The 12,345-nt window shown below is 40.9% G+C and overlaps 1 protein-coding gene across 5 annotated transcripts in view; it reads right to left on the bottom strand.

Moving 5' to 3' along the window:
* The window catches only part of LOC125452703 (low density lipoprotein receptor adapter protein 1-B-like), a 102,176-nt gene that overhangs the window by 41,278 nt on the left and 48,553 nt on the right, over window positions 1-12,345 (bottom strand). For all 5 annotated transcript variants that reach the window (XM_048531411.2, XM_048531412.2, XM_048531409.2 and 2 more), the window contains 2 exons: window positions 6,520-6,632; window positions 2,351-2,465 (listed from right to left, as the gene is read on the bottom strand). In XM_048531411.2, coding sequence (XP_048387368.1) covers window positions 2,351-2,465; window positions 6,520-6,632 — 228 coding nt within the window. The remainder of the gene's footprint in view (window positions 1-2,350; window positions 2,466-6,519; window positions 6,633-12,345) is intronic.

Below are 12,345 nucleotides of genomic sequence, written 5' to 3'. Positions count from 1 at the left end.
TCAACTATGACGGGACACCATCAGAATCCTTCGAGATCTGTAATAATGTCAAACAGGTTGCTTTCTGCACCAATTCTTTGGTATATTTAACAATCTTTGGCATTCTTTGCTCCTGTTAGATGCCTTCAGATCATCTACACTGGTTATCTTTTTCCATATCTGAACTGATGAAAAGCTGTTCAGCTTTAATTGCTTGGGATACAAAACAAACGTGCATCAACTTCATATCACAGTTGTTCTACATTGTTATTGACACATTGGCATTCTGTACTGTGGAACACTTTCAGTGGCAAACGGACAGATTGTCTCATGTTTCTGAAGAGTTTGGCTTGGCTATCAGGAAGACAAAAGGATGTAGTCCAAGATGTTGTCATCTTTCAGCATGGATAATGTGATACTAGAGGCTACTTCACATGCTAGGTTGTACAATCCTAGCAATCTGTTACTTGAGCTGAAATCTGTAGCTGTTGTGTCTATTCTACAGAACAGTATGTGGAACACAACATAATGGGGAGATGGGGACCTTGTGGTATTAGAACATAGAACATAGAACAGTACAGCACAGAACAGGCCCTTCAGCCCACAATGTTGTGCCGACCATTGATCCTCATGTATGCACCCTCAAATTTCTGTGACCATATACATGTCCAGCAGTCTCTTAAATGACCCCAATGACCTTGCTTCCACAACTGCTGCTGGCAACGCATTCCATGCTCTCACAACTCTCTGCGTAAAGAGCCTGCCTCTGACATCCCCTCTATACTTTCCACCAACCAGCTTAAAACTATGACCCCTCGTGCTAGCCATTTCTGCCCTGGGAAATAGTCTCTGGCTATCAACTCTATCTATGCCTCTCATTATCTTGTATACCTCAATTAGGTCCCCTCTCCTCCTCCTTTTCTCCAATGAAAAGAGACTGAGCTCAGTCAACCTCTCTTCATAAGATAAGCCCTCCAGTCCAGGCAGCATCCTGGTAAACCTCCTCGGAACCCTCTCCAAAGCATCCACATCTTTCCTATAATTGGGCGCCCAGAACTGGACGCAGTATTCCAAGTGCGGTCTAACCAAAGCTTTATAGAGCTGCAACAAGATCTCACGACTCTTAAACTCAATCCCCTGTGACAGTGTAGAGGGCTGTTGTAGGCTGCAGCGGGACATTGACAGGATGCAGAGATGGGCTGAGAGGTGGCAGATGGAGTTCAACCTGGATAAATGCGAGGTGATGCATTTTGGAAGGTCGAATTTGAAAGCTGAGTACAGGATTACGGATAGGATTCTTGGCAGCGTGGAGGAACAGAGGGATCTTGGTGTGCAGATACATAGATCCTTTAAAAAGGCCACCCAAGTGGACAGGGTTGTTAAGAAAGCATATGGTGTTTTGGTATTGTTGCTAGACAGCTAATTCAGAGACCCAGAGTGTGTTCTGGGGACACGGATTCAAATCCCAGCCTGGCAGATGGAGGAAATAACAATAAAAATCTGGAATTAAGGATCTAATGATGACCACAAAATAATTGTCAATTGTCAGAAAAACCTAATTGGTTGACAAATGTCCTTTAGGGAAGGAAATTGCTATCCTTTCCTGGTCTGGCCTACATGTGTTTCCAGACTGTCAGCAATGTGGTTAACTACCCTCTGGGTGATTAGGGATGGGCAATTAATGCGGGCCTAGCCAGACACACTCTCATCCTGTGAATGAAAAAGAAAATCAACATGGTGACTGAGTAAACGAGATAACAAAGAGAGGAGCTGGATGAACACAGCAGGCCAAGCAGCATCTTAGGAGCACAAAAGCTGACATTTCGGGCCTAGACCCTTCATCAGAAAAGGGTCCAGGCCCGAAACGTCAGTTTTTGTTAAATAATTAAATAGTTAAATGGTCTGCCTTTAATATGCAAATTGATTTTTCAGATTCTCTCTCAATATCAACATCTTCGATCTTATAATCCCATTAGTTAGTTTTGGCAGAGTTACATTTCACCTTTTGACAGTTCATTACTCAGTAGATGGAGAGCAGGTTTAGTAATGAGGAAAAAGACAAAAGATTTAACAGAAAGTAGAATAAATATTTTAAGCCTTGAACAAATGAACTGTGCAAAAATGATAACACAAATGTGTCTTGCTAGTAATAACTTTAATATAGTGAAACAAATCATGTAATTCCTTACTGAATTCCTCCTCTTATTGACAACTTTGCACTGCACCAGATTCCATCACTGTTACTTCATGTCATTAGACAACGATCACTTTCCATTATTAACCTCAAACATCACTAATTGTGGAAAAAAAGCAATGAGCTTGTTAATGCTTACTGTAAAGTAATATCTCACCATATTATTTTGGAACTTACGATTTTTTTCTTTGGACAAAGAAATGCATGGCATTCCAATGTCTCATTTAGTTGACTCTGTGCAATGTATGCAAAGACCTTGTCCTGAGTCTTGTCTGCAGTGCAGTACGATATTCTGTTGGGAGAAAATTACTTGTAAGCACATAAGATCAAATATCTCTGAAGTGTGGCCACTGTTGAAATGCAGGAAACCTCGCAGCCAAATTTACAAATAGCAAGTCCACAGAGGACACGGAATAAAAACCAAAAGAACTGCAGATACTGTAAACCAGGAACAAAAACTGAAGTTGCAGGAAAAGTTCAGCACGTCTAGCAGCATCTGTGATGAAAAAGAAATCAGGGTTAAAGTTTCAGATCCAGTGACCCTACCTCAGAAGGAAGATCTGAGGATCCTTTTAAGGAAGGTTCGCAGATCTGAAACATTAACACTGATTTTGACTGCCATCCTCTATGTTCACATGCACAAGCTTGAGGATCAGTGACAACAGCAACTTGGCAGTAGATGTCAATGCCGATTTTGAAGGGATACAAGAACAGACGGAGCTGAGGTTGCAGTCCCTGAATGGTTAGAATGGCCTGCAGCCACAGCAAGGGACAAGCAGGCACCTTAGTTCTGCTGCAGACAGCTCAAATTAGCACTTTGAAGGGAGACTGCACAGACAGCAACTTATCAGTAGGCACAATAAAATGCCCTGTAACATGGCATACTAGTTTTCTTCCAAGCTTGTCAATGTCAAGCAGCTTGAAAGTGTTTAGCTCACCCACCTGATGCATTGTTTTGAATACAACTTGCAGTTTTTCCCCTTTCATTATGGAAGTGGTGGCCAACCCCACTGACACACTTGACGAGCTAGCCATCATGAATCTGATGACTGCTATCTCAGCTCCTACTGCAACACAAGTAGTAGTCATTCTGGGTGCTGCAGCAGAATCTCAGGCGTCTGCAGTGCAAGTCATACTTGCTGCCAAGTTGGAGAGATGGGAAACAGGCTGGAGGTACAGTATGGAATGATGCATACACCTGTATAAAGGAAGCACTAAATCAGTCTAGAAGACAATGGGAATATAGTCAGATTAAAGTACAAGAGAGCATGGCAAGGCTGGACATCATTTATTTTAACGCAAGGAACCACAGGTAAGGCAGATCAGTTGAGGGTATTGAATAACGTATGGAGATGTGGTATAATTGCAATCACAGAACCACGTTGAGGAAGGGACAGAACTGGCAGCTCAGTGTTAGAATGTAGAATCTTTAAGTACGTAAAAGAGGACAATATTAATCAAGGAGTCTATTACTTCAAAAGCACTATATCTTAGAAGATTTCGCAATGAGACCCTAATGGTAGAACTTAAAAACAACCAGGATCCAATCACCTTGGTGGGGGTGTAAGATAGACAAATAGTCAAAGAAATAGACGAATGAATTTGGAGGAAAATCTCAAATGTAAACATAACAGGGTAATAACAAAAGGGGATTTCAACTTCCCCAGTTTTAACTGACATTGTGGGAAGCTAGGAAAGAAATTGTGAGACCCCTAGCAGAGATATTTGTATCATTAACGGAAATAGGTTGGGTGTCAGAAGACTTGAGGGCAGCTAATGGTGTATCATTATTTAAGAAAAGCTGTAAGGAAAAGTTAGGGAACTACAAACTGGTGAGCCTAACATCAGTACTGGGTTAGCTTTTGGAGGGAATTCTGAGAGACAAGATCTACATGCATTTTGAAAGGCAAGGATGACTAGGGATAGTCAACATGGCTTTGTGCACGGAAAAATTATGTCTCACAAATTTTATTGTGTTTTTTTTTGAAGAAGTGACCAAGAAGATAGATGAAGATAGAGATGTAGCCGTGATTTACATGAGCTTTAGCAAGGCCTTCGACAAGGTGCCGCATGGTACATTAACTAGCATGGGATCCAGGGAAAGCCAACCAATTGGATACAAAATTAGCTTGACAGTAGAAGCCAGATGGTGGTGGCAGAAGGTTGCTATTCAGGCTGGAGATCTGTAACCGATGGTGTGCGGCAAGGACTGATGCCGGGTCCAGTACTGTTTGTCAATTATACATGAATTATCTGGATGAGAATATTGGAGGCATTGTTGACAAATTTGCAGATGACACCAAAATTGGTGGTATAGTGGACAGAGAAGAAGGTTAAGAGTACAATGGAATCTTAAGTGAACTGGACCAGTCAACCCAGGAGTGGCAGATGGAGTTTAATTCAGAAAAATGCAAGATGTCACAGTTTGTTAAGGCAAACTAGGGCAGCACTTACACAATTAGTGGTAGAGCCCTGAGGAGTGTTGTCAAACAGACACACCTGGCGGCACAGTTACATAAATCCTTGAAAGCTGTCTCACAGGTAAAGGACTAGTGATGTTGAACTGACAGAAGTGACAACAGTACAAAACAAAATGAGGTATGATGAAAGAGAAATGAAGGACATAAAAAAGACTCAGAGGTGCAGGAATACTTCCAGCAGGTTACTAGAGTCAGAGAGAAGTGCAGACATGACAGCCGGACAAAACGAAGCAGGCCCTATCGGCTCACAAGATTGGTTAAAAGGATATGCTAAATTAAAACTTGGGACAGTAGTTTTACAGAATTGAGAAGAACATGGACTTGGAACGTGTTGAGCAAGCTGCAGTTGTGGATGCTCCATACTTCTGGCAGTGATGGGGGTCAGAATGCAACTCACATTGACAATAACATAGCAGAGCCATTTGAAATATAAGGAGTGGATATAAATGCTCTTTAATAGATGGATAAGGTCTTTTAGACATAATGATCTTCAGTTTTATCCAAATTCCCTGCTATTTAAATATGAAAAACAAAGCAGCTATCAGTGAGATTAAAAAAATACCACCCTCAAAACTGCTTTAACGTGTCAACTACTGTAGTTTGGAAACATGCCTAAGGACTATTATTACGTCATTATAAATGTTTGGCTGAGTTTTAAAAAGTTACAATTATCTCAGCAGGGGAGATAGAGTTTATTATTTGTTTGACGAAGTAAAGAGTCTGTAATGAATCAAATGTCTTTGACACAGATCTGAAGAGAAGTTTGTTTTGACAAGAAATCAACCATTTGAGAAGGTTTAAAAGGCTCTGAATACATTTCACACAAAGTAGTAGACGACCATTAGGCTCTTCAATTCTATTCTGATTGCCCATCTATATGCCATATTCCACATATTTCACCCAGTCCGCAATCCTCTTGGGGCCTATAATATCTAAGAATGTGTGTCTTTCTTGAACATACTCAGTGACCCACAGACCTCTGTGTAGAGAATTCCGCTTTGAGCGAAGAAATGTTTCTTCACCTCAATCCTACATGGCTTATCCCACATCCTGAGACTATGAACTCTGGTTCTAGAATCTCCAACTAGGAGAAATATCCACCCTGTATCTGTTAAAATGTTATATATATCAAAAATCAATCTCCTCTATTTTTTCTAAACTAAATTCTAATGAATTTCATGGTTACAGGTTTTTTTTAATTACCAAGTGTGAACGGTTGAAAACAATTCAATTGTTAGAACTTTCGTTTTCATCTGCACACAGTTCCTGAGGGCTGTTCATAGGAATAATGGGTACTGAATTCTGGCAGTTACGTGCAAGATACAAGTGAATATAGGGTATGGGTAGAGCCACAAGGGTAGGTGTAAAAAGGGTGGCTGAGGAGGATACAAGGGTAAGTTCCAGACAACAGGGGCAGGCCTACTAACCAGCTTGCCTCAGTACTCATCCATCCCCACACATTACACAGAATAGCATTTTTTTTTGCCGACTCTGCCCCATCCATCCACCTCAGAGTCAAAGCAAACCTAAAGAGGGCCATTCAAAACAAGTCAGATCTACCAAGGCAGCAAATTTCCTAGCTCAAACTACCCACCTTAGAGGGTAGAGCAAGTCCAGCCCTATAGGTGCGCACAAGGTGCAGACAAGTCAATAGGGAAAGCTCATCACAAGCATCAACCTGTTCCTTTCCCCTGTTTATGTGCTATGCCAGGTTCAGTAAAAGAAGAGAACAATCAGTTCATTAAAATTGCTTAGTAATACAAAACAACCGATAAAGGTTTAAAATATAAATGCAAGGTAGAAGGTGGGGAAAATTGTAAAAAACACTAAATGATGCAGCATCACTTGTTAAATTAAATACAGTACCTGTAGATAGAGACATTTTCTATGAGTTCATTGGTTATTGTGTCTTGTAACATTATCCCCTGAGGTGAAACAGTTAGGGTAACTTTGAGGAATTTCTTTCCACTTGCTTTTGCCTGGAAACAATCAAGTTAAAAATGAAAATTACTACAAAATTACAGTATCAGGCTACTCAAAAAGACAAGTAAGTGGGTAATCCAGTTAATATTCTTTACAATATACATATCGCCTTTTAAAAATTGACAATTTAGAAATTATATTTTCTCGCACAAGCGCCCAATGAATGTGAAAAAGTGTTGCTTTATATTTAGCAATGATCTACTGGAATAGAATGTAGTGCTATGAGATGGCTAAACGCTTGGTCAAGAAAGCAAAGATAATGGGAACTGCAGATGCTGGAGAATCCAAGATAATAAAGTTTGAAGTTGGATAAACACAGCAGGCCAAGCAGCATCTCAGGAGCACAAAAGCTGACGTTTCAGGCCTAGACCCTTCATCAGAGAGGGGGATGGGGAGTGGGTTCTGGAATAAATAGGGAGAAGGGGGAGGCATACGAAGATGGAGAGAAAAGATAGGTGGAGAGGAGAGTATAGGTGGGGAGGTAGGGAAGGGACAGGTCAAGGAGGTGGGATGAGGTTAGTAGGTAGGAAATAGAGGTGCGGCTAGAGGTGGGAGGAGGGGATGGGTGAGAGGAAGAACAGGTTAGGGAAGCAGAGACAGGCGGGGCTGGTTTTGGGATGCGGTGGGGGAAGGGGAGATTTTGAAGCTGGTGAAGTCCACATTGATACCATTGGACTGCAGGGTTCCCAAGCGGAATACAAGTTGCTGTTCCTGCAACCTTCGGGTGGCATCGTTGTGGCACTGCAGGAAGCCCATGATGGGCATGTCATCTAAAGAATGGGAGGGGGAGTTAAAATGATTCGCGACTGGGAGGTGCAGTTGTTTATTGTGAATCGAGTGGAGGTGTTCTGCAAAGCGGTCCCCAAGCCTCCGCTCGGTTTCCCCAATGTAGAGGAAGCCACACCGGGTACAATGGATACAGTACACCACATTGGCAGATGTGCAGGTGAACCTCTGCTTAATATGGAAAGTCATCTTGGGGCCTGGGATGGGGGTGAGGGAGGAGGTGCGGGGGCAAGTGTAGCACTTCCTGCGGTTGCAGGGGAAGGTGCCGGGTGTGGTGGGGTTGGAGGGGAGTGTGGAGCGAACAAGGGAGTCACGGAGAGAGTGGTTGTATCCGGAGGTTGGTGGGGTGGTGTGTGAGAACGAGGGGAATTTTTAAGGAGCAACTTAAAGCACTGATAAAGAGGTAGAAGAGTGGAGAGGTTCAGAAAAGGAATTCCAGCACTTAGGACTTGGCCAACTGAAAAAGCAGCCACAAATGGGAAAACAAAGCTTGGCATCTGTAAGAAACTGGGGGTCAGAGGTGAGCAGATGATTGTTGGATTGGAGAATGTTGTGATGATAGGACGGGTAAGGCCATAGAGAGGGAATCCACAACAAAACTTCCAAATACTTTTAAAGGGGCAACGAGTGTAGCAAAATGGTGTTCTGTAAATTCAGTCTTTCATTAATGAATATAGATTAGCTGACAAGTAGGCATTTCACATTCAATAACAGTTATCTACAACAGGAAGCACCACACATTTCAAAATGAAACAGAACATTATATTTGAATAACTGTTGGTTTATTCAGAAACACACATGTATCCTTTCAAATCTATGGTACTAATTGGTTGATAAATAGTACATTAACTGCCTTAAAATGTGTTTAAGGAGCGATTATTTGCTAAGGATGAATCCATTAACAAAGATGCAGTTGCTCTGTGGTATCTTGTCAAAGTACCTGTTTTTCACATCTAGTGTAAGTGAAGTGTTAGCTGTACAGCACTTAAACACATAAGGCATCACATGATACCAGGCTTGTCACCCGCTCTGTCACAGTTCCTTGTGACAAACCTCGTAAGTGAAATAGCAGGTTTTGAACCACCATGCTGACAGCAATCCATGCTAAACAGGTTCATGTTAAGCTGGAGCTCTGTACAGCCAACCTCCACTGAGGCTTCAATACAAACCCCAAATGCACGTTTGAAGAGAATCAAAGAATGCTGCATGTGACCAAACAGTGTCCTCTCTACAGACTAATTGTTTTTAATTCAGCAAGTGAGGTGGTCATTACCTGGCTTTGACGATTTGCATTCACTAAATAAGTAAATAAAATCCACGTGTACACACGCACACACGCATCACCTATGCAGCACGCAGTACTGGGTAACGTGTTGGTTCTCATTGCACACTCCAAGTGTTACTGATACACTACAGCTGTGTCCCACAATTAAGCAACATCTGACATTGCCAATGCTGTCAGGTGATTATATTTTGGATATTTTTCAGGTCAGAGAAAGGTTTGTAATGGAGTTTCCCAGGCAACATTCGAACCTTGTTTTTTCCTTAAATATATTAATGATCTGGATCTTGGTGTTAATGGAGCAACTTTAATGTTTGCAGATGATATGAAACTTTGAAGCATTGTAATCCTGAAGGTGGGCAATGTAGAACTCAAAAGGTCATGGACAAACTAGTGGAGAAGGCAGATAGATTTCATGAGATATGTGAGATGATGGATTTTGGTAGGAACTGAGACAAAATGTAAAATAGAGTGTACAGAAGGTGAAGGAGCTAAAGGACCCAGGTGTATACATGCGCAGATCACTGAATGCAGAGACAGCAGGCAATAAAGCATACTGAATCCTGTTCTTTTATTAATTGGGTTTTGGGTACAAGAGTAAGGACAATGTGTTGGATTTATACAAGATATATTTTGAACCTCAGCTAGAGTACCACGTAAACTTCTGTGTGCCAAACTATAGACTATAGCATCAGACAGACCACAGAAGAGATTTACTACACATGATTCCAAGGAATGACAAACTTCAGTTACATGGATATATTGGAGAGGTTAGGATTGTTGTCCTTGGAGAGAAGGCAGGTTACAGGAGTTCTGTCAGAAGCTTTGAAAAATTATTACAGGTCTGAATAGATTAAATAGGGAGAAACTGGTCCTATTCACAAAAGATTTGAGAACAAGAGGTCACACATTTAAATTAATGTGCAAAAGAAAGCGAACGTAGTGCTTGAAAAAGAAAATATTTTCACTTGAATGGTTCAGGTCTGGAATGCACTACCTATTGGAGGCAGAGACAATGGAGGTATTCAAAAGGCCATTGGATGATTATGTAAACAAAAATAATTTGCAAGGGTATCGGAAAATGCAGACGAATGGCACGAAGTCACAATGTTCATTGGAGAGACTTTACAGACAGTGAACCAAATGGCCTCCACTTCTGTGACGTAACAATTCACATGCTTATCCAGATTATCTGGCTCCCAGTCCACCAACATCCCAAACTTCAAACCTTTCCTGTGTGTTATATATAGGCATTCCACCTCTAGAATACAAATTCAAATCAACCCAACAGATGTGATTAAATGATCTCTTCCCATTTCTTTGCAATTTGCATGTGGAATTTAAGCATCACTGGCTGGTCCAGCACTTAATGTCCATCCCTATTCCAGAAAATCCACCCCAGAGACTTGAAATTGCCTATACAGTTTAATAAATTAAATTTTGGTTTTGGAAGCATGAAGTACAACTAGGAATATTGAAAAATGCAAACAACAAAGAGACAAGTTATTAGATGCAGGTAATGAGGCTATACACTATGCACATTAATAAAATCACTGTGGAAGCTGCCATCAGTTTGATTATCATATAATAACTTATGGCTTTTTATTTCAAATGTCAAATTCTTGCTTTTGCTATTTTGATGAAGTCATGAATCCACTTAGTTGATTCTGCTGGCAACTCACAACACCCTCAATTAAGAAACTGAGTTCCAAATCAATATTTGTCTTATTTATTCTCACAGGTAGTGAGACAAGAAATCAACTGATGCAAGCTGTGAAAATGTACTTACATATAGAGGGATAGGAATAGTCTGTTTGGTTTCATTAGCCTGCTCCACCATTCAATAAGATTGTGGCTGAACAGATTGTATCCCGAAAACTATATTCCTGTCTACTGCATAAAAATAGCTACAACTCCTTTGTTAAAAAATTTGCATTAAAACAATATTCAATGATTCTGCCTCCATTGTCCTGTGGAAAACAGAGTTGGACATGCATGACCCAGAGGGGGGAGAAAGTTTCCTCTATGTCTCAAATGGGAAGCCCCTTATTTTGAAGGGTGTCTCCCTGGTCTTAGTCTTTTCTCTCGGAGGAAACATCCCCCCTCAGGATCTTGTATGTTTCAATAAAGATCACCTCATTCTTCAAAACACCAAGAGACTTAAGCCTTCCCAATCTTTCCTCATTAGATATCCTCCTGGCTGTTAGTCAACATGAAATGTGCATAAAAATATGAAGATAATGAAGAAAATTTTTTTAAAAAGGTGGAGGTAGAGCATTATTGGCTAAAGAATCAATCACAGCAAAGAGAGATTATATACTAAATGAAGCATCAAACATGGCCATGTGGACTACGCTTAGAATGAAAGAAGCAGCCATACTGTTAGACGTGTACAAGTATGTAACCAAATTTCTGAGTGCAGAAAAATATAGCAATAATTGTTAAGGATTTCAATGACCTAAATATTGACTGGAATACAACAAAGGGCACACAATTCTTGAACTGTATTCCAGAGAACTTTTTTAGCCAGCATGTAACAAATCTAATGTGAAATAATGCAATCTTCTGAGATAACAAGGAGTAGAGCTGGATGAACACCACAGGCCAAGCAGCATCGGAGGAGCAGGAAGGCTGACATTTCGGGTCTAGACCCTTCTTCAGAAAAAGAAGAAGAAAATAATTTTCTGGAGAAGGGTCTAGGCCCGAAACGTCAGCCTTCCTGCTCCTCTGATGCTGCTTGGCCTGCAGTGTTCATCCAGCTCCACACCTTGTTATCTCAGATTTTCCAGCATCTGCAGTTCCTGCTATCTCTGGTGCAATCTTTTATTTAGTCTGAGGAAATTGAACTAGTGACGGGTGGCCTTCCAACTGTGCTCATAATACTGTAGGGTTAGCATCATTATCAAAAGGGCAAAAATCAGTCAGGAATAGAAGTTTTAACTGGAAGGAAGGCTACTTTACAAATCTGTGGTGAACTGGCAGAAATGGACAGGGTGCAGCTGCTTGAGAGGAAGTCAATGACAAATTAGTGGAAGGCATTTAACTGTAAGGATCGGCAGACACTAAAATTAAGGATGATACTGCGAAATCTGGAGTCCCACAATTCTTCAGAAGAACACAGTGCAAGACACAGAAGGAATATTTAAACTTATGACAGTTTTAAAAATATAGTAATACTTGAGGAAGCTTAGAGTAGTATAGAAAGCAGAGTGATGAAGTGAAAAAGGAAATTAGGAAAGCAAAAACAGAGCAAAATGAAGTACTGGCCAGCAAATTATGGAAAACCCAAAGGTGTTTTTATCAGTACATTAAAAGCAGGAGGATAACAAGAGAAGGGTTAGGCCGGAGGGCTGTATATGGTAACTTGTGCATAGATACAGAAAATGAGGGAAAGGTTCTTAATGAGAATTTTTCCTCTGGCTTCATAAGAAAGACAATGCAGACATACTAGCTCAAGAAGAGGACTATGGAATATTAGATAAGCTTGAGGGAGATATACTGGAGAGATTGAATTCTGTGAAGGTGGAAAAATCAATTCTTGGCTGATAAAGGAAGTAAAGGAGGAAGTAACAAGTGCTCTGTGGATTGATTTCCAAATCCTAGATACAAATGAGGTATCAGAGGGCTGAGGATCTGCAGAT

The sequence above is a fragment of the Stegostoma tigrinum genome, chromosome 4, assembly GCF_030684315.1.
Source record: "Stegostoma tigrinum isolate sSteTig4 chromosome 4, sSteTig4.hap1, whole genome shotgun sequence".
NCBI classification, from domain to species: Eukaryota; Metazoa; Chordata; class Chondrichthyes; order Orectolobiformes; family Stegostomatidae; genus Stegostoma; species Stegostoma tigrinum.
The sequence above is the reverse complement of the archived record's forward strand: the minus strand, read 5'-3'. Positions and strand labels throughout refer to the sequence as shown.